General features: G+C 37.1%; 1 protein-coding gene across 2 annotated transcripts in view; it reads right to left on the bottom strand.

Annotated features, from left to right (window-relative positions):
- FCHSD2 (FCH and double SH3 domains 2) overlaps positions 1 to 23,622 on the bottom strand; it is a 275,661-nt gene that overhangs the window by 134,340 nt on the left and 117,699 nt on the right. For both annotated transcript variants that reach the window (XM_027579041.2, XM_027579042.2), the window contains exons 4-5: positions 13,928 to 14,004; positions 1,131 to 1,275 (exon numbers count right to left, since the gene is read on the bottom strand). In XM_027579041.2, the coding sequence (XP_027434842.1) occupies positions 1,131 to 1,275; positions 13,928 to 14,004 (222 nt within the window). The remainder of the gene's footprint in view (positions 1 to 1,130; positions 1,276 to 13,927; positions 14,005 to 23,622) is intronic.

The raw sequence follows: 23,622 nt of genomic DNA, 5'->3' as shown, positions 1-23,622 counted from the left end.
CTCCTACCCTCTTTCTGCACACATGGATAGGTATTTACAACCTAGACATACGGCATATTTTCTTCCAGCTCAAAAGCACTGTTTGGTCAGTGGTCATGTAGTTTATTCACCACATTTGTTTTGAAAGAGGTAATTTTGAGCAAAGATAAAACAAAGGCATTCTTATACAAATATGTTAAAACCAAGTGATATTACATGAATGCTTGAAAGAGATGAAAATTTTATATACATACAATATACATTTAACATACTGACTTTATGCTACTAAAATCATCTTTGACAAATAAGCAAAATCAGTTTTCTTAGATTTTGTAAAACAATTCTGAAAATCCAAATGACAATTAGAATTAAAAAACTGGATGGCTTCTGAATTACTATTTCCATAAATGGTTACTTTAATATTTTCTAAAGTATTTAATGGTTCCATAAGAAAAATTTAATTACTTATTAGGCATCACAATAATCTGTTTTTGTAACTCTATTTCCAAAAAAGGACATAATTCAATCAACTACTTTCAATAGCAAGCTTTTCATAAAAATCACATTTAATAGTGATTTTTTTCTATGAATTTTTAACTTCTGTATAATCAAAGAAATAGACCTATTTGAAAATTTTACTTCTTTATAACCTATATAATTAAACTTTAGAGCACACTACTTTTGGTGTTTTCTATATTTGATCAAAATAAGTCAACTTCCTTTAAATTATTATGCACTATGGCTCAAGTTAAAACTAAGACAAATTTTTTCAAGACTTAGTGGGTTTAATAACATACTACTTTAACATACACCAAACTATACCAATATTGTGAAACTAAATCTATTTACTTGAGTTAAGGTGAAAAGTGGTATCTGTAAGAAGTGTTCACTGAGCTTTCAGAATGTCCAGATTCAAATTACATTACACTCACTTTTGTCAGTTAATAAAATACAGTAGTTAGAAAGAATATGATGAAATCAACAAAATCCTAGTAACATGCTGTAATCAGAAAATCCATGTTGAAATCAGAAATATTTGTGACCATATAGAAAAGCTCAAGGTGTTAAAATGTAATTTAATATAATCTTGCAGATTACAAATGGAGCACTGAGATATTAATATGCATATAAGAAAAGAATAGAAACAATACCCTTTTTAGTTGCTGTTCTTTTAAGCTTCTCACTGTCCTTGCAGGCTCAGAAATGAAGTTTTTATAGTTTTCACATATATTGATCCGAGACTGGGCTACCTGCATTGTTCCCTCAAGAAAAGATTTCCAAACAGGATACATGCTCCTAAATTCAAAGAGGGACAGAAAAGTATTAGGCAGGGAAAAGGAAAAATAAGTTGGCTAGCCTTATGCTCACTGGCTAGCACTGTGAAACAGATGGATGTTTTCTTTATAGTTTAAAGTGTATTTATACTGCTTTATAGATAGTAATATTTTTAACATATACAGATAGAAACATGACATATACTTTATTCCTCAAGAACTCTGCAGTGGGCTGTTTTGATTCATCAGCTATTCTTGATACTGAAGTAAAGTGATACAAGGATTACAATTCCAGACAAAGCTAACACTATAAAAATTAGTGAATAATTCAGACTGTCCAGATCTTTCACTGTCTCAGGGTCATCACTGTGAATATCAAGTTTCATTATTTCATTAAAATATTTTCCTGAGGTGCCTGGGTGGTGCAGTCAGTTAAGTGTCCAACTCTTGGTTTTGGCTCAGGTCGTGATCTCAGGGTGCTGAGATCAAGCCCTGTGTCAGGCTCTGTGCTCAGCACGGAATCTGCTTGAGATTCTCTCTCCCTCTCCCTCTGCCCACCCCCAACTCTCTCTCTAAAATAAATAAAATCTTTAAAAATTTTTCCGAAAAGGTATTTTCCTAATTTAGAGATGGGTAACCGAGACTCAAGAGATGTAGAGAATCACTCTAGATCACACTAGAGTATGGTAGTACTGAGATACAGATGAAACCTGGGTATCTCTTAAAGTACAGTCTCTTCCAACCACATCATATTCCTTTCTTACATAAACTGATATGGCTGGAAAAAAAATCATGAACAATTGCTTACGTGCTTGAGAAGTCTACAGTATCATTGCTCTACATCTGTTTCTGTGTTGTAATAATGCTTAGCCAGCATCACATTGTGGCTTGGAATCGTTCCAAGAAAGTCCCATCACCTTTGCTTGATAAATGTGCTCAGTAATCTCTTTGTAAAGTCAAAGAATTATTCATCCTTTGCTTTTTGTAGCCAATATCCTTTTCAAAGCTTCTCTTCTACTTTGCTAAACACCTTAGTCAGTTCTAGTATGCACCTACACTAGGTTAAAGATATTTAATAATTATCATAACAATGGATGGTATTTTGTTTTTAAAAATGAAATACTGGTAGATTATAACATTCATTTGAGATTTTCTTCCTTTGCCATGTGGATTTTCTACTATAGATTGCTATAGTAGATTCCTTGTGTTACATAAATGCTAGCAGTGGGTCAATGGATGAAATGGATGACAGTATAAAAATAAGAAAAAGGGGGCACCTGGGTGGCTCAGTCAGTTAAGCGTCTGCCTTTGGCTCAAGTCATGATCCCAGGGTCCTGGGATCGAGTTCTGCATCGGGCTCCCTGCTCAGCGGGGAGTCTGCTTCTCCCTCTGCCCCTCCCCCTGCTTGTGCGTGTTCTCGCTCTCTCTCTCTAGCTTGCTCTCTCCCAAATAAATAAAAAAATCTTTAAAAAAAAATAAGAAAAAGAAAAACTGCCTGAGTCCCCAGCCTACTCAGAAGTAAAAAACCCCTTGTAACTGTATTTTTCAACCAAGGAAATGATTAGTTTATGTAATGAATTAGTTTTTGTAATATACCAAATGAATCAATTTAGATGGAAATGTTCATTTATTTAAGCAGAAGTATATCACATTCCCTTTGGAAAAAAGATTCAGTGTGTTGTGCCAGCAAAAATTTTCAGCATAGAAGCAAAATGAAATGGAACTGGAGGGTGTTATGCTGAGTGAAATAAGTCAATCAGAGAAGGACATGTATCATATGACCTCACTGATATGAGGAATTCTTAATCTCAGGAAACAAACTGAGGGTTGCTGGAGTGGTGGGGGGTGGGAGGGATGGGGTGGCTGGGTGATAGATATTGGGGAGGGTATGTGCTATGGTGAGCGCTGTGAATTGTGCAAGACTGTTGAAGCACAGATCTGTACTTCTGAAACAAATAATGCAATATATGTTAAGAAAAAAAAAAGAAGATAGCAGGAGGGGAAGAATGAAGGGGAGTAAGTCGGAGGCGGAGATGAACCATGAGAGACGATGGACTCTGAAAAACAAACTGAGGGTTCTAGAGGGGAGGGGGGTGGGGGGGATGGGTTAGCCTGGTGATGGGTATTAAAGAGGGCACGTTCTACGTGGAGCACGGGGTGTTATGCACAAACAGTGAATCATGGAACACTACATCCAAAACTAATGATGTAATGTATGGTGATTAACATAACAATAAAAAATTTTTAAAAAGCAAAATGAATATGGAATGATGGACGTTAACTAAACTTATTGTGGTAACCATTTCACAATATATGTAAATCAAACCATCACACTGTATACCTTAAACTTACAGAGTGATGTATGCCCATTATTTTTCAATAAAGCTGGAAAAAAAAAAGAACAGCAAAATTAATGTCCTCCATGGCCTTGCTGCGTGACAACTGATGGAACCTAGGATGTAAACTCACCACAAGCCCTCCTAAGCAGTCCAAATAATTGATTTTCTCAGAAAATGCAGAGAGAAAAATTCAGTACTATGCTTTGTACATTTTAAAATCATAATGAAAATGAGAAAGAACCACTATGAATTGTGATAGGAAGGAAGGAGGGTAAGAAGGACAGGAAGGAAGGATCCCTTCACCTAGGCTCTCCCCTTACGTAGCACCCTTTTCCCTTTACCTCTTGGCCTAGTTGACTGCTGTTCATCATTCAAATCACAGCTTAACTGTAACTTCCTTAGAGAAGTCTTTCATGATCACCACCAGCCCAACCCACAGACTCAGTCATCAAGTCCCTCTCTGGTATTTACTCACCTGGCTCTAGCATTTTTCAATTTTACATATTTTTATGTAATTATTAATGTCTGTCCTTCTCACTATAGTGAAAATTTCCTGAAGGTAAGGGTACATGTCTTTCTCACTATCTTCCTAGGGCCTAAACACATGGCCTAACATTTAGAAAGGTTACAGTAAGTATGTGTTGCATGAAAAAATGAACAGATATAAAATTATGAGGATTATACAATAAAAAGAAAAATCCTTTCCTTATAGAGTTTAAAAAGAGATCTGTGGGGATTAGCAGATCTATAGAAGGGAAACATATCCCCAATAATGACACACCACAAAAAGAACAGAATTCAGTTACCAGTTCATAGCACTCCCATGGTCATAACCTAGACTTTGCCATTACCAGTAACTACACCCCACTGCTGTAATCACAAATTAACCCTCTAATCCCTGACCAACACCTTCTATTTCCATTCATTCCCTTTAGGATTCTGACTCCAACAATATATTCAACCAATATAATCATACGTAGGATACTTCACTATACTCTCATTTCCTCTACTGGCAAATGAAGAAAGTAACAAGAACACCAGCACCACGCTCCTCACGGGGCTGTTTTGACAGTAAATGCAAATGATGTGAAAACCCTTGGCACAGATTCTTTTAAATGTATAAATAGTAAGAGAAGCAGAATTGTAATAGAAATATAAGTGCTTCTTCACATAACAGTGATGGCTGCAATGGTAGTGTTTTTCATTCCGAGTAAGGAAAAATAATAATGGGTATAGAGTGATTTTTAAATCTTTTTTAAATTTCACTAGGCTTCATACATGATTATGAAGCATAAGATGCTAAGCATCTATGGTATTTTGCTATTCTGCTCAGGTCAGGAAACTAGGTTCAAAATTATGAAAGAAAGGAAGGAAATTCTTTTAAGAATCTATCACATGCTAGACACTATGCCATGTATTTTTGCATTTACATTATCATTTAATCCTCATGTCAACTTTGTGAAATAGGCATTATCCCCATTTTTCAGAGGAGAAAAGTAAGGCTTGGAGAGGTTGTAGAATTTTTCTAAGGCTATTCACCAGGAAATAGCACTCCCATGGTCATAACCTAGACTTTGCCATTACCAGTTAACTAACCCTCTGCTGTAATCATAAATTAACCATCTAATCCCTGACCAACACCTTCTATTTCCATTCATTCCCTTTAGGATTCTGACTCCAACAATTATTCAAACTCTATCAGAACCCATAATCCATTCAATCCTACCCCCTCTTCCCACTGTCTCTTACCCCTCTCTCATAATTTCCCTTCTCAGCTCCTTATCCAGTTTAAGTTTCATGGTCCACCATTATAGTCACTCCCTATGTATACCCTTATGAGTCTGGCACCTCTCTTTTCATCATTCTAATCTACAAATTTCAACATTGATTAAATCCAAAATTCTGTTTGTACCATACCAATCTCTGTGCAGCAGAACACTACTGAAGAAAACAATAATCATGCTGCCTTGGTCTGTTTAAACTGATGTCTAATAAAATTCTAGTAACCCCCAGTGCTACCCAGCAATTCTACTATAGTCCCCTAAATCCTCTTACTCTCTCAATCTTCTACACAATTATTTCCCACCTTTTCCCCTCATCTCAAACCTCTAATAGGACCACACTTTCAGCCGATAATGAAGCTACCAGAAGACAATGACCATATGGTCCCACCACAGCTACCAATCTCCCTACTTCTGCACCCATGCACTCTGTCATCTCTCCTTTCACTTGGCTGAACTACCTGTGCTCTGAAGGCCAAACCTTCACATTTATACTATATTCTATTAACTCACTCAAGAATAGCAATCCAGTAATTGTGCTTTCTCCTACAACATCGACTGTTCCCTCTCCACTGGATGGATCTCTAAATATGCTCTATGTCTCTATTCTAAAAAAACAAAAAACCCTCCATCAACCCTCCATTTCTCTCCAGCTACCACTCCAATGCCTGTTCCCTTTCACAGCAAAACTCCTTGAAAGAACTGTCCGAAATTACTGTTTTTAATTCCTCTGCTCCTGGTCTCTCTCTCTCTCTTTTTTAAGAGAGAGAGAAAGAGCACGTGCACACACATGATATAGGAGTCGGGAGGGGCTGGGGTGAGGGGCAGGGCAGAGGGGGAGAGAGAGAGAATCTTAAGCAGGCTCCATACCCAGTACCAAGCCCACGAGGGGCTTGATCTCACGACCCTGAGATCAGGGCCTGAGCTGAAATCAAGAGTTGGATATTTAACCAACTGAGCCACCCAGGTGCCCCACTCCTGGTCTCTCTGGATTTAATTTAAATAAGGCCTTAGCCTCCACCATTCTTCTGAAATTGCTTGTCAAGGTCATCAAATAACTCCTTATGGCTAACCCAACAGTCAATTCAAGCTTTGGTCCTATTATCCAATTTATCAGTAGAACTGACCTAGTTTATCCTTCTTAAAATGCTTTTTTCCCTTAGCTTCTAAGACATCACTCTCTCATGGTCTACTCCTATCTCACTAGCCACTCTTTAGTTCTCCTTTGCTGATTCCTCTTCATCTCACTGCCCTGTAAGTGCTGGAGTGCCCCTGAAGTTAGTCCCCAGGCCTCTCTTCTCTAACTACACTCACTCTTTAGATATGCTCATTGAGGCTCATGGCTCTAAATACTGTCAATATACTATTCCTGAATTTTTATTTCTAGCCCAGACATCTTTCCTAACCTCCAATTGCCTATTTAACATATCCAACTTGGACATCTAGTAGGCATCTTAAAACTATAATGCCCAAAACCAAATTCTTGAAATCTGTTGTCAACTGATTCCATCTCAGTGATAGCGTTTGCTCAAGCCAGAAGCCCTAGAGTCATCACCGATTTTTCCTTTTTCTCTCATATCCCACATTTGATCCACCCAGAAATCCTGTTCAGTAGACTTTAAAAATATTATGGAATCTGATTACTGTCTCCTCCACTGCTACTATCCTGGTTTGGGGAGCATTATCTTGTGCTTGGATTACTGAAACAGCCCCCTAAATGACCTCTCTGCTTTTGCTCATTTCCCTAAAGTCTGTGCTCTACACAATACAGCCAAGGCGGTGCCACCACTTCCCACGACACTGTGTTCTCCTTACTATGCTCACTCTCCTTAACACCGATACATAATGTTTAATTATTCGTATGTTTATTGTCTTGTCTCCTCTCACTAGAATGTAGGCTCCATGCAGCAGAAGCTTTGTTTTATTAAGTCTTGTATCTTCAGCACCTAGAACAGGGTCTGGCACAGCAAGCATTCAATACATAGTTAGTGGAGGAAAGAGAGGAGGGAATGACGCAGTCTAGATGTGAACCCAGATCTGTCTGGCTACCAAACCTCTGCTCTGCTGCTGATAGAAGATTGCTCTTGGTCCCAGTAATAATGCTAACAAAAAAGAAGGGTCTCTTCACTCTAATAAAGGTACCAAGCGCTTTGTGTATCCTAAGTCCTTTGTGTATGCCTAACGTAATTTTTGCCTCAATATCTACTACGCTATTATTTTCTTACCTTTTTTTGTTAAAATGAGTCTTATTTTAAATTAAAATGGTATTTTATAACTTCATACTCTAACTGAAAAACAAAGGACACTTGCCACAATAATTAAGTTATAACTAGTAAAACTTAAAAAATGTTCATCCATATACCACCTAAAATCATGCTGGCCTATCTCCCATATGGATATCACAATGGAAAAAGAGAGAAAACTTTACCAGGGACAATCATAATTAAGAAACAAACCAAACAATTTACTTTGACTGTGGTGGTGGTCACACAAATCTACAAATGTGATAAAACCCTACAGAATTTAATATGTACACACACAAATGAGTGCATGTAAAACTGGTGAATTCTGAATTAGATTGGTGGATTCTATCAATATAAGTTTCCTGGCTGTCATACTGTGTTGCAGTTATGTAAGTTATTACCACTGGGAGAACTGGGTGAAGAGTATAAGAGGGCTCTTGGTATTAGTTTTTACAACTGCATATGAATCCACAACTATTTCAAAATAAAAAGTAAAACTAAAATTAATAAACAAAATCATACATCTTGCCTAGGCCTAAAAATGTAACACTGTACATCAGGAAGATTCTAGAAAATGTGGCATATGAGCTCATAATTTAAAGATTAATCTATATAGTAACAGATAACAAGGAGAAAATATAGTGCTTAATAAGTAAGTGTTCAGGGGCACCTGGGTGACTCAGTCATTAAGCATCTGCCTTCCGCTCAGGTCATGATCCCAGTGTCCTGGGATTGAGCCCAGCATCAGGCTCCCTGCTCAGCGGGAAGCCTGCTTCTCCCTCTCCTACCCCCTCTGCTTGTGTTCCCTCTCTTGCTGTGTCTCTCTCTGTCAAATAAATAAATAAAATCTTTAAAATAAATAAATAAATAAATAAATAAGTGTTCGTGTAGTGCTATTCTTGCTAATAAGAAGAGAGAATATTCTAAGTGTAGGTAACAGAGGTAAAGGCAGGGAGGATGACTGATTTAAGTCTATTTGAGGTGTGGTAAGAACTGCAATACCAACTGCAGCTTGAGGTGTCCACAGGTTAGGGAACTAAGGATAAGAAAAGGAGAAATGGGGGACGCCTGGGTAGCTCAGTTGGTTAAGCGACTGCCTTCGGCTCAGGTCATGATCCTGGAGTCCCGGGATCGAGTCCTGCATCGGGCTCCCTGCTCAGCGGGGAGTCTGCTTCTCCCTCTGACCCTCTTCCCTCTCATGCTCTCTGTCTCTCATTCTCTCTCTCAAATAAATAAATAAAATCTTAAAAAAAAAAAAAGAAAAGGAGAAATGGCCATAGATGAAGAGAGAAAGGTAATTTGGGGCCAGTTTTCTTCATAGCTTTGATATTTAAAAATATTTTGGGGGGTGCCTGGGGTGGCTCAGTCAGTTAAGTGTCCGACTCTTGATTTCAGCTCAGGTCATGATTTCAGGGTCATGAGATTGAGATCAAGCACAGTGTGGAGCCTGCTTTAGATTCTCTCTCTCCCTCTCCTCCCCACTCATGCTCTCTCTCTAAAAAAATTATTTAATAAACAAACTAAAAATAAACAAACAAACTTTTAAATTTCATCCATTGGCAAAGAGAAACACAGGCGATTTTCAAGCAGGGGAGTGACACTAGGCCTATTTTACAAAGACACGCTGGAAGTTGGTGGTATTGTAGCTAATGAAATTATGAAAGGGAGAGATCACAGGCAGAGAAGCTGCTGTTTAACATTCCTAAGACAGGATGATATCTAGAAAGAAGTCAAATTTGGAGGCAGCTGACTTTTTGGTTCCCAAGCTGAAGAGTTAATAAAAACATACAATCATTACTAATTTATAGGCAATATATAAAGACAGGAATAAGACAGATAAGATTACTTAGAACAGTCACTCGAGAGCTGAGGGAACTTTGAGAAACACATATAGAAAGGACCTGCTATGGTCTGAATGTCTGTGTCCCCCGCAAAATTCATATGTGGAAATCCTAACCTCCAAAGACGATGGTATCAGGAGGTGCGGCTTTGGGGAGGTGATTAGGTCATAAGGCAGATTATAATGTGCCCTTTTAAAAAGAGACCCCTCAAGAGCTCCCAAACCCCTTCCACCATATAAGAACATGCTAGAAGTTGAGAATCCTGCAACTGAGAAGAGGGACTTCCCCAGAACCCATGCGGGCATCCTGGTCTTGGACTTCCAACCTCCAGAATGATGAGAAATAAATTTGTTACTTATAAGCCATCCAGTCTGTGGTATTTTGTTGTAACAGCCTGAACAGACTAAGAGCTGAAAATCTGCCCTAAAAGACTAAAAAAAAAAAAAAAAAAAGTCCAAGGGAAAGTAGTCACAGTTGTCTAGTTTTAAGGCAAATGGGGGTAGTTTAATGCCATTAAATAGTTTATGTTTCATCAGACTGACATATTTTAAAAGACTAATCACGTGCTCTTTTGGTAAAAAATAAAAATTCTAATACATTAGAAGAAATGCAAAATACAGGGGCGCCTGGATGGCTCAGTCGTTAAGCGTCTGCCTTCGGCTCAAGTCATGATCCCAGGGTCCTGGGATGGAGCCCCGCATCGGGGTCCCTACTCCCCGGGAAGCCTGCTTCTCCCTCTCCCACTCCCCCTGCTAGTGTTCCCTCTCTCACTGTGTCTCTCTCTGTCAAATAAATAAAATCTTAAAAAAAAAGAAATGTAAAATACATTGATATAGAGTTTATGAAGTATAATTTAAAATGTCAACATTTTAAATGCATAAACCCTTGACTCAGCATCTCCCCCTTTAAGAATTTATAAATAAAAATAATATAATTTATAAATAAAAAGAATTCACCCCATAGATATACTTTCATAGTGTACAAAGATATAACTACATGCATACATGCATTATCCACTGCAGCATTATTTGCAATAGTAATAAACTGAATTATTACAAACCAAAAAATAGGTAACAAAACTACAGTCTACCCATATTATAACACTAACACAACTATTTAAAAGAATGGGGGACCTGAACATATTGACATAAAAGGATGTCTAAACAGACTTCTTAAGTGTGGTGGGGGGGCAGCATTATAGAAGCATATGTATACAATAATTCCAGCTCTGTTAAGAAGAACAAAACTGTGTATGTTCATGTATGTGTCACACGGGAGAAATATGGAAGAAAAGGCCATATGCTTTTAACAGCACTTACTCTAAGGGAAGTTAGACTTTTTGGTTCCCAAGCTGAAGAGTTAATAAAAACATACAATCAGTGTGAATGAGAGGCTTGGGAAAGAGGGTGAGGCTGCACTTCATACTCTTTATACTCTGTTGCACATGTATTACTTTGGTAAGAATTTTTAAAATACAAATACAAATATAAATACAAAAAAAAGTTAAAAGAAATTTAAGACAACTAGAACTAAAATAAATTCCTAATAAACAAAAAAAACTGGTAATTGCCATTCTCACCCTTGATCCTGATCTTTCTATTACCTTTTTTCACAAGGCCACCATCATCCTTTCAGCTACCTAAATTAAAAAACCTAGGGGTCACTGGGGGTGGGGGACTCAGCCATCAAAGAAAAAGAAATCTTACCATTTGCGATGACGTGGATGGAATTAGAGGGTATTATGCTAAGCAAAATATGTCAAACAGAGAAAGCCAATTATATGATTTCACTTATATGTGGAATTTAAGAAACAAAACAGGATCATAGGAGAAGGGTGGGAAAAATAAGGTAAGACAAAATAAGCAGGGAGACAAATCATAAGAGACACTTAACTATAGGAAACAAACAGAGTTGCTGGAGGGCAGGTTGTGGGGGATGGGTAACTGGGTGATGGGCATTAAGGAGGGCACATGATGTGATGAGCACTGGGTGTTATATGCAGCTGATGAATCACTGAACTCTACCTCTGAAACTAGTAATATACTATATGTTAATTAATTGAATTTAAATAAAATTAAATTAAAACAACAATAACAACAAAAACCAAACCTTGGGGTCATTCTTTAGTCCTTCCTCTCTCTCCCTCTACTTCATTCTTCATTCAGTAAATATTTATTACCAAGTGCTTTCTATGTTCTAAGAGCTATTTTAGATACTGAGAAAACTACATTCTAGTTTGATAGTTAGAGAAAATTGTTTATAGTTTGTCTCAGAACAAATACGACAGACACAAAAACCAAAACTCTGCCAAATCAATTGTAAGTCCTCTAACTTCCGTTTCCTAAATACCACTGAAATCTCCCCCACAACCTAATTTCTACTGCTAATTTTCATTGTTCAAATAAGAGACAATGAGAAATTAAACTCCTATAATTTTATCCTTTCCAAATTCTTCACATCTCTTTAATCCACCTTCATACTATTAAAAGTGAAGTTGAACATGTCGTTCTTCTTGCGGAAATTTTTCAATGCTTCCATTATCTTCTGAATAAGAAAAGAAACTTTAATATGCAAAGTCCTTCCCAACGCCTGTCTATGTATCCTTTGGGTCCACCTCCTCTCTCACCCTCCAACCCATATACTTCACACCAGCCAGGAGAACTGCTAGGTTACCTAACATTCATATTTTCTCATGCCTCCATGCCTTTAAGGCATTACTTCTGCTTAGAATTCCTTTTGCTCAACCCTAGCAAACTCTTGTATATTCTTTAAGATTCAGATTTAGAAGCCTCGGTTTTCCTCTACAGTCCTAATGCACCTCTCCACTCCTAACCCAATACCACAACTATTTACAGTAGCTATCTCCTATAAGTTCTGTAAGGACAGGCACCACACTTCAGTCTCTCTGATCCTAAAATGTATTTTAACAGCTAGCATGTAGTAGATATTTTACATCCATCTCATGAATAAAGAATGAATCAATGACTGTTTAAACAGTGGTGTGACCTTGAGTAATAAGGTGTATAACCTGAGACTTAATTTCCTAACATATAAAAGGAGGGTGACTATATGTACCTTGCAGGGTTGTTTTGATAATTACAAGATAAGTTGAAATTCCTAGCATGGTGTCTGGTATTTAGTAAATATTCAGTAAAAGTTGGCTTAACATACTTTTAGAAATAAGGTTGTACAAGCTACTCAGGGAGCAGAGCCTTTCTATCCTTACTTCTTTGGTAACCTTAATCCTGAATTTCAAACAAATTTAGAATACAGCCTAACTAAGCTGGAGTCCTTTATTCTCCAGCTAGCAATCTTCCTTGGGCAGGCTTTCTTCATGCTAGCAATACTGAACTATTTAACATTCTTTCTCTCATTCAAGGTTTTTGCTCTACTTGTCTCTTTTGTCTACAATTTCACCTCTTCCCTCTTTCCCTCTTAGCTAAATTTTAAAGATACTGGAAAGTCCACAAGAAAATCTAGTTTTGTTTAGTTTCCTGTTTTGCTCTATTAATCTATACTGCAATTATATAAATCTATTACTTAAAGCTGATCATGTCCCATCCCCGTTATCAGTCAGTCCTGCAACTGTGAATAACTGCTGTAATTTCTTATTTATCTTTCAGTTTTCTAATGCTATTAGGAATTTACCTGGTGATGTCAGTCTTCACTGACAATCCAGCAACATGACTTCATATTCAGACTCCATGCCATACACTTGAATACTGATTCTTAATTATCCTGGGTTCTCTCTGCTATTGTGTCATAGGCATTAGTTTTAACTGCAAGCTCTGAAATCTTGTCTTTGAGTTCTGGTTCCCTTAATACTAAGGACAGTCTTGAGCATAAAAGCCAATAAACACTTCCAAATTAACTTAAAAAAAAAAGACATAAAATCCTAAACAAAATTACAAATACTTTAAACATATCTGTAGGTCACTGAGGACACAATTTATATTCCATTATCATCCACCTTCTTTAAAATTTGTATGTGGGTTATTGAACAGCCAATTTCTGAATACCCTATTCTGTGTGTGTGTGTGTGTGTGTGTGTAAAACTTTTCCCTAGGCTCACAAAATTCCACCTCTCCAAATTTATAATTTCAGAATTAAAAAACACGACAGAACACTACAATCTTGTTTCATTATTGTTGCAATAATATGTTTTATCTATAGGTCACTGAGGAAACAATTTGCATTCCATTCTGATCTACCTTCTTTAAATTCCTTATGTGGGTAAGTAATCAAGTAAACAAAACACAACTTGGCTTAATACATAAGAAAACTATTTTATACATACTATTTACGTGTTATAGAACATTAACATTTTCTGATAATTTTGAAATTATGTCTAAAAACCTAGCAAAAAAAAGCAATTTTTTAAAACACTGAAGTCTACATTATCTATATGTGACATGGTTCTGAATGAAACCATTTTTAGAGAAAATGGGCAAGATCTATTTACTAAGTTACCTGTAATCATTCCGATCATCAGCTTTTATTCCAGGCCAATCTCTCTTCAGATACTGACTAGCCAACTTCTGGATACCCTGTTAAAATACATATATATACATATTTTATAAAATAAGCACTGTGCCATAAAAGAAGCTCTTTTCCTTAAAGTATATTATTTGGCAAATCTCATCTTTTCAAATGTAAATTTAACTCAGAAGGACCAATGATAAATGGTAAAACATTATAACCTGGTTCATTCTTGTCACAGTCCTCTTTTGTCTCCATTTTTAGGAAAGGGTGAGTATAAGGCTGAAAAAATTGAAACTTAGTCAATATGCTTTTCACGTCACCAAACTATCTGACCAGCCATAAAAACAAACTACCTCTGGAGTATCACAGGGAACACATCTGTCCACCTCCCCAGAGCTCCGATTACACCGCTCGACATCTCAATTCCCCACCATTCTTCTGCTGTGGCGTGGACCACATTTCTAAATCCAAACTTTCGTATATCATGAAAGGCAACAACACTTTCAGTTTGGGGCAGATACATGTTCGCATGTAAAATTAGTGAACATACCTTGGTGCTAACTATTCCATAGTAGTCATTTTGATTCAAGACAGATTTTAAGGTTTTTTTTCTTTTTAAATAATATCATGGCACAGATCACTTCAAATAAAGAAATTAGTTTTACAAAGAAATATACCTACTTACTGTTATCCACACAAAATGAATGTGGAAAAAAGAGTATTTGTCTACACCAGGTACTGTGGGTACCAGGATTTGAACAGAGAAGACTATTTTATTGGCAAGTGAGATTAAACTACTCACTCTGAACACAGAATGTATTACTTTTAGATGGGAACATATGTGGTCTCCTAACACTCTAACAGGGTTCAATGTACAGGATTAGAAATCATCTACCTTAGGATACTCATCTCTACATGCAACTTCAAACAGAATAAATAAAATGCTGAGATGAAGAACAATCACATTAATTAACAGATTGCCTACTTTAAGCAGAGGCTGCCTAAGAAAAATCAATGCTGCACTCTATATATGGCACCCTTCTACTAAGGTCTACTGCCAAATCAATTTGGCATTAAATCCACTGTTGAATTAAATCCACTGTTGAGTGCTTCTATTTATCATTATTTCAATGAACCCAAAGGGTAGCAGGAACTGTAGAGAAGCTCCTTTGAACCTCAAGTTCCTCCTGAACTTGGCAATAGTTTGGTTTTGCTACTGCAAGGCACTGTTTTCTGAGAACTCACAACTGCATATGCACAATACTTCCATTTATATACCTTGCACTTTGGGCAGCCCAATCACTAAGATTTCCCTGAATATGTAGAATACTTTTTCACCTTTGTACCTTCTTCATATTGCTATTTGCATGAAATATCTTCCCATCATGCCCATTCCTACCTGAACTCTCACCACCCTCCCTTTAAGCTGATTTTTAAATTTCCTAACACCAAATATTCAAAATTATGTATAGGAAAATGTGAAAATTTCCTAGGTATTTAATTTCATTTCATCAAAATAGAATAGTTTATTCTTCTTTCTGCAGTTACTAGCTGGAATTCTTTTTTAAAGAGCTACCTCTCCCGAACTATTTGGTTATCCTGAGGTACAGTTCTTAGAAGAAAGGCAAGATAAATATTTGGTTGTCCAGTTTTGCCCAAAGGTGAACAATGAATTTTTAAAGTAACATTATGAACTCATATATTTTAAATAATGGATGTGTTTCAACTTACTGCAGTCACTACTCTTTTGATTCTATAATTGTTAATCTGTGGTAAGGAGTCCCTCCCAGTTGGCTACCACATCATGACCCCAATAGGCTTTGATAGTTTCTTTGTTTTTCTTTTACAGTTTCTACTCCAGATCTGCTAAGCTAGTTTTCTAAGGAATTCTGATTCCTTTCAGAGAGAAACAAGATTCAGAGACCACAATCTAGGCACTACCTTATTCTTCAGGTCTTTGTGTCTTTCTCTAAGAGGCTTTTTCTAATCATAAAGAGTAACTCACCCTCCTCCACCCAGTTACTGTCTCACACCACCCCCACTTATTCATAATCCTTATTATGTTGTTACTATCTGGTTTAAATATATTTTATCTGTTTACTGATTATAAACTCCATTAAGTAGGCATCTTACCTTTTTTTTTTAAATTACAATGTCTCCAGGCTATAGCAAAGAAGCTAGCATTTAGTTGATGCCAATAACATTCACTAATTGCACAAATAAATACCACCTACATTATTCTATTTCCAATGTATAATACCCAAACTCCTTTTGTGTTTTTGCCATTCTGAGTTAGAAATGTCTAAATCAAAATTTCTCTGGTTCCTCACTTTTCTTCAGGGGAGAAAAAAAAATGTACTAGATTTCTAAGATTATGACCAGGTGGTTTAAGTATAATAAATAAGTTCCTTTGTAAAAATTACAGTCAAATTTGACCATTTCCACTATTGGAAGAAAACATATGTGTGGATACTCCAAAGCAATGAAAACCAAAAGTACCAGAATTTATTCCATCCCTAGAAGGCATTGCACATTAATTATTGTGCAGGTTCAAATAAACAAAAAGAACTCATAATATATGGACAGGAATAAGAAGTATGTAACATAAAATGGGAGGTAACACATGGTTACTACCAAATAAGTGGCAATATGTGATGTAATTCCCAGATGAGGAAAAGATCACCTGATATTTTCTTAACAACTTACATTTAAATGAAATGATAGCTGACTTACTCAGTTTAATGACTGCCAAAGTCGTTGCAGAACATTTCATACAGATCATTATATATGAGCCTCAGATTATGAGTAGGACTAAGAAGGCAGAATGACAGCACTCAAAACTTATATAAAACAAATTAACTTGACAAGCATTTCAACACATTTGTTTCTCTTAACTCTGTTAGGTCTTGTTATAACCACAGAGAAACTGGACATCTAAGAGAATACCATAATTTACTTAAGATCATATAAAACTAGTTAGGTTTGAATCTGAATCCCTACTTACCATTCTAAATCTTTGCCAAAAAACCATCATTTTAGAGTGGATTTTATCTAATTCTTTAAGAAAATTTCTGAAATTACTTTAACTTATCTTTTTCTGTGCATTGTAAGTTACAATAGCAATTTCTAGAGCTCTGAACCACAAAGTTGAACTGTATTAAACTGAATGAGCCCTTTAGAGATGAGATGAGGGATTCATGAAATAGATAAACAGTGAGATCTTTAGATGAAAGACTTTATTCAAGTTAGTTCACAGAGGCAGGAATCATGACTTCTGTGCGCTCCATGCAGCTGTTCAAGATCTATCCTGTATCGCTGCTCAAGAAATACTCCATGGCCATTATAGGAAAGGTCTTAAATAACATTTCATGTCTTTGAAAGCATTCTATACTTAAATTAAGTTTCCCTTTTAAGTTATACTTAAAGCTACATCTTATGAATAAAAAGCCTGTATACACAGAAAATAAAATCTATCCTAATTAAGTGGCTAAGAAAAATCTATGGCCAGAAATTTTCTAAGAAGTGTTTTGTTTTTTTTTAAATCACTCCCCCATGCCACAACATTATTCCCTAAAATTGGTGCACTAGCCATATAATACTTATTTATATTTAACTGAGCATCACTGATGGACCACGTTGATTTGATTTCCAATATAGTTTACTCCGCAGCAGTGGTTTCCATAAAAATGTACTATCAATATACTCTTTGGAACAGCCAATAACATCCCATTCCAACCTTTTAAAAAGCTATCAGTGTCTGATGTAAGACTTACTTTGTTTTACCTCTCAATAACACTTGCTATATTGCTCTAACAAGTGAAGCAACACAAAGAAAGCCACTGTTCAGCAGACACTGGGAAATGAACTGATGGCTTAACCTTTTGCCCATTTGCCACAGCAAGCTGAGCAAGAATGTGCTCCATGGCTCACACAGGTTATTCCATACCCGTCCCATCCCCTTAACATACAGAGAAACTAATATTTAAATTTTACTAAGGGTCGGCCATCAGATGGCTCTTCAGAATTATAGGACCCCATGTTATTTTTTTTTTAAGATTTTATTTATTCATTTGAGAGAGAGAGAGGGCGTGCATGAGCGGGAGGAGGGGCGGGGGGAGGGACAAGCAAACTCCACACCGCTCCCCCTCCACCCCCCGCCAAAACAGGGAGCCCTACATGGGGCTCATTCCCAGGACCCCGAGATCACGACCTGAGCCGAAGTCAGATGCTTAACCAACTGAGCCACCCAGGTGCCCCAGATACCATGTTAATTTATATACTATACACCTTTTTGCTATGACATTCCCAAATTATGCAAATGACTTTTAAAAATTAACAAGTCCATTGCATAAGCAGGATAGTTCTCAAACTGACATAAATTATACAATAATTGTCTTTACTATTCTTAAATTACTTTAATAGTAATGGAGAACTTCACCCTTACCCTTAAGGAAAGTTTTGAAATATTTTTCATTCTTTTCTGTGGTTCATAATTGCAGTCAGCATTAATCAGCATATTATTTTAAAGTACACAATAAACATAATATTAATATTAACCTCATGTATTAAACATTACATATTTTTAGCCTTTTCCTTTTATCAAAAATAAGATTAGGGGTGCCTGGGTGGCTCAGTCGTTAAGCGTCTGCCTTCGGCTCAGGTCATGATCCCGGGGTCCTGGGATCGAGCCCCGCATCGGGCTTCCTGCTGAGCGGGAAGCCTGCTTCTCCCTCTCCCACTCCCCCTGCTTGTGTTCCCTCTCTCGCTGTGTCTCTCTCTGTCAAATAAATAAAATCTTAAAAAAAAAAATAAGATTAATTTTGTTTAATTACATAAGAAAAAACAACATCTTTAAGATTTTACTTGAGAGAGAGAGAGAGCACGAGCAGAGGAGAGGGGCAGAGGGAGAGGGAGAAGCAGACGCCCCACTGAACAGGGAGCCCAATGCAGGGCTCGATCCCAGGACTCTGGGATCATGACCTGAGCCAAAGGCAGATGCTTAACTGACTGAGCCACCCAGGTGCCCCAAGAAAAAACAAGATCTCACGACATTTTAAATGACTTATCCTATCTGATTTGAGAACCAAATAAAAAAAAAACAACATGAAATTTAACATTCATTCATGATTAAAAACTCTCAAGAAACTAGAAGCAGAAGGACCATTCCTTAACCTAGTAAGGGCGTATATGAAAAACCTACAGCTAACATACTTCTAATGGAGAGTGAATGTACTGGGAGAGTGGTATACCCAGAGAGGGCAAAGAAGCTCCACACTCCTTCTCATATGCTTTGTCCTATGCATCTCTTCCAGCCTGCAGTTCCTGAGTTATATTCCCACTTAAAAGACTATTGTAAGAGAGGACTCTGGGAAGATGGTGGAATATGAAGCAGCAGAAAGCTGTCTTCCAGCCCAGACAACAGACTCAAAGGCAGAACCTATCTCATATAACTATTCTCGAACTCTGAAGTCTTATTTTTTTAATTAAATTTTATTTATATTCAATTAATTAACATACAGTGTGTTATTAGTTTCAAAGGTAGGGTTCAGCGATTCATCAGTTGTATATAACACCCAGTGTTCATCGCATCATGTGTCCTCCTTAATGCCCATCACCCAGTTACCCCAACCCTCCACCCTCCTTCCCTCCAGCAACCCTCAGTTTGTTTCCTATGGTTAAGAGTCTCTTTTAGTTTGTCTCCCTCTCTGATTTCTTTTTTTTTTTTTTTTAAGATTTCATTTATTTATTTCACAGAGAGAGACAGAGAGAGAGAGGGAACATAAGCAGGGGGAGTGGGAGAGGGAGAAGCAGGCTTCCCGTGGAGCAGGGAGCCCAATGCGGGGCTCGATCCCAGGACCCTGGGATCATGACCTGAGCCGAAGGCAGATGCTTAACAACTGAACCACCCAGGCACCCCTCCCTCTCTGATTTCATCTTGTTTTATTTTTTCCTCCCTTCCTCTATGCTCCTCTGTTTTGTTTCTTGAATTCCACATATGAGTTAAATGGTAATTGGCTTTCTCTGACTGACTTATTTTGCTTAGCATAATACCCTCTAGTTCCATCCATGTCATTGCAAATGGCAAGATTTCAATTTTTTGATGGCTGCATAATATTCCATTGTGTGTGTGTGTGTGTGTGTGTGTGTGTGTGTGTACACCACATCTTTATCCATTCGTCTGTCAATGGACATCTGGATTCTTCCCATAGTTTGACTATTGTGGACATTGCTGCTATAAACACTGGGAAGCATGTGTCCCTCTGGATCACTACATTTGTATCTTTGGGATAAACACCTACTAGTGTAATTGCTGGATCATATGACAGCTCTATTTTCAACTTCTTGAGGAAGCTCCATACTGTTTTCCAGAGTGGCTGCACGAGTTGGTATTCCCACCAGCAGTGTAAGAGAGTTCCCCTTTCTCTGCATCCTTGCCAACATCTGTCATTTCCTGACTTGTTACTTTTAGCCATTCTGATGGGTGTGATATGGTATCTCACTGAGATGCTATCTCACTGTGGTTTTGATTTGTATTTCCTGATGCCAAGTGATGTTGAGAACTTTTTCATGTGTCTGCTGGCCATTTGTATGTCTGGAACTCAGAAGTCTTTTCAAGGGTTACAATTTCCAGGGGACAGCTTGGACATTAAATGAAATAAATTTCAGCCAATTTCTGCACTTAGTTCAGTAGTAGTTACCTTTTACCTCCCAGCCCAGTGGGTAGGCAGCCATACACTTATTCTTGAAATAGCCTGCAGAAGATGGGGTGGACAGTAAGGGCCCTGTCCTCCAAATGTCAGGGATCTGTGCTCTGATTACTGATTGCTGATCGGTAGGTGATCTAGGAGGTGGAGATACAGAGGTACCAACACAGAGGTGGGCAGTCATTGTTGCATACCTATCCCCTACTGAAGAAAAGTCAGAGTCTAAGAAACTTTTAGGACACCATTCAAGTGGACCTACATGTAAACTGTGGGAGTCCTAGAAGAAGAAAAGAGAGAAGAAGGGACAGAGAGATTATATGAAGAAATAATGGCCAAAAACTTTCCATATTTGACAAAAGACATGAATATAAACAGTCAAGAAACTCAACAAATTCCAAATAGGATGAACTCAGAGACCCACACTGAGACACATTATAATCAAACTGTCTAAAAGCAAAGAGAGAATCTTGAGGGCAGTGAGAAGCAAATCACTACATACAAAAGGATCTTCAATAAGATTTTCAGCAGATTTCTCAACGGAAATTTGGAAGGACAGAAGACAGGAGATTCATATATTCAAAGTGTTAAAAGGGAAAAAACTGCCAACCAAGAATATTATATCCAGTAAAACTGTCTTTAAAAGTGAGGGAGAAATTAAGATACTACCAGGTAAACAAAAGCTGAGGTAGTTTGTAACCATTAGACCTACTCTGCAAGAAATGAAGGAATTCCTGCAGGGTGAGAGGAAAGAACACTAGACAATAGCTTGAAGCTATAAGAAGAAATAAAGATCTCACTAAAGGTAAATATATGGGCAATTATAAAAGCTAGTATTAACATAACAGTGGTTTGTAAATCTTTTTGTTTTCTCTGATTTGAGACTAATACTTTTTTAAAAAAATTGTTACCTTGGGGCGCCTGGGTGGCTCAGTCGGTTAAGCTTCTGCCTTCAGTTCAGGTCATGATCCCAGCGTCCTGGGATCAAGCCCCATGTCAAGCTCCCTGCTCAGTGGGGAGCCTGCTTCTCCCTCTCCTTTCACTTGTGGTCTCTGTCACTCTTTCTCACATGCTCTCTCAAATTTATAAAAATCTTTAAAAAATATATGCATATATATGTTTTTAAAGATTTTATTTATTTATTTGACAGAGAGAGAGAGGGAGCACAAGCAGGCAGAGCAGCAGGCAGAGGGAGAAGCAGGCTCTCCATTGAGCAGGGAGCCTGATGTGGGACTCAATCCCAGGACCCTGAGATCATGACCTGAGCCGAAGGCAGACACTCAACCGAATGAGCCACGCAGGGACCCTAAAAAATAAAAATATTAAAAAACAAAAAAAGATTATAGTCTTTAAAAGCTAGTATTACTGTACTTTTGATTTTTACATAACTTAAGAGACTAATGCATTAAAAATTTTTTTGGTTTTATGTTTTTGGACACAAAATGTACACAGATGTAATTTTATGACACCAATAAATGAAAAAAGTAGGGACAGCTGTAAAGGAGCAAAGTTTTTGTATGTTTCTGAAGTTAAGCTGGTATAAATTCAAATTAGAGTGTTATAATTTTATTTTTTTTAAGATTTTATTTATTTTACAGAGAGAAAGAGAGATATCACAAGTAGGCAGACAGGAAGGCAGGCAGAGGGAGAGGGAGAAGCAGGCTTCCTGCAGAGCAGAGATCCTGATGTGGGGCTCCATCTCAGGAGCCTGGGATCGTGACTTGAGCCGAGGGCAGACGCTTAACGACTGAGCCACCCAGGCGCCCCTAATGTTGCTATTATAACAATTTCATAAGAGAAAGTATATGTATAAATCCTGTTGGACGTAAACAGAGTGGAAATATTAAATATCCAGTTCATATAATGCTGTTGCCAATATAAGCAGATAACTTGGAAGTTTGCTTAATAAAAGGTATCTTTCCTTTAAGAGGCACAACCACAAATCTACCCGATGTTAAATATTAAATGCCAGTTATTTAATCATTTTCATGTTCACTTCAACCATTTTCTTCCCTCCAGTCTGGTTTTTCCTATAGAGTTCCTCCATTTATTTCCAAAGCAATTTATATGCAAGCTTTAATCAAGAGAAAATCCTACTGACTAAAAGGCACTAACTTAAAGCTTACCTCTAATATTTCAATAGTTTTTATTTCACTTTCCACTTTCAGTAGACTGCTTAAGTAAGAAATGATGGCTATACTTTTATGAATGTTTTTTCTTTCCGCCATTTTGTAAATTTTTCTTTCCAAATTTCTGTAAGCTATTAGTAAGAAAAGCAATATTTTTCACTGTGTATTACAGTTATCTTCCAATAAAGATTAATATTTGTTGGCAAAAAACAAATTTGTGGGAGTTTATTTTATAATATTTAAAACAGTATCAGTTGGAAAACATAAATTATGGCTTATAGATTTTTAGAGCAAAATATATAATTTTGGTTTATTAACATCATTAGAGTCACTAAACATTGTTTAAATTATAATTTTTCAATTTTTTATTGAAGTTTTATTTCAAGGCTTAGATTAGCAGATACCTATTTGTAAGCCTCTCTGACATGAAGGTTTTTACTGGGCGGGGGGGGGGAACAAATTGGTTGCTGTTGTTTTTAAACAATAAGAAAAGTGTTCTATTAGCATGATTCAACTGTCTCCTTGATCTCAAAGACAGCTGTAAAAGCAGTTCCTCCTTCAGAGCAGAAACTGGAATGTATCAAATCAGCAAGCAAATAACAACTTCATGTACTTGACCCTTAGAGGGGGAAAATCCAGAAGAAATAACCAATATGTGACTCAACATAAGGGCCAGTAAAAGCCAGTCTTCATTTGCCTTCTTATATGGAGAACATATAACTAATCATTAGGACTAATATTTGAGGGCTTACTATGTGTCAGATGCTTCACATTTATTAACTAACATTTAAAACCACTGCCTTATGCAGTAGACACAACAGAAATTTTAAAAGGCTAAGTAATTTTTATAAGA

The sequence above is a fragment of the Zalophus californianus genome, chromosome 11, assembly GCF_009762305.2.
Source record: "Zalophus californianus isolate mZalCal1 chromosome 11, mZalCal1.pri.v2, whole genome shotgun sequence".
Classification (NCBI taxonomy): domain Eukaryota; kingdom Metazoa; phylum Chordata; class Mammalia; order Carnivora; family Otariidae; genus Zalophus; species Zalophus californianus.
The sequence above is the reverse complement of the archived record's forward strand: the minus strand, read 5'-3'. Positions and strand labels throughout refer to the sequence as shown.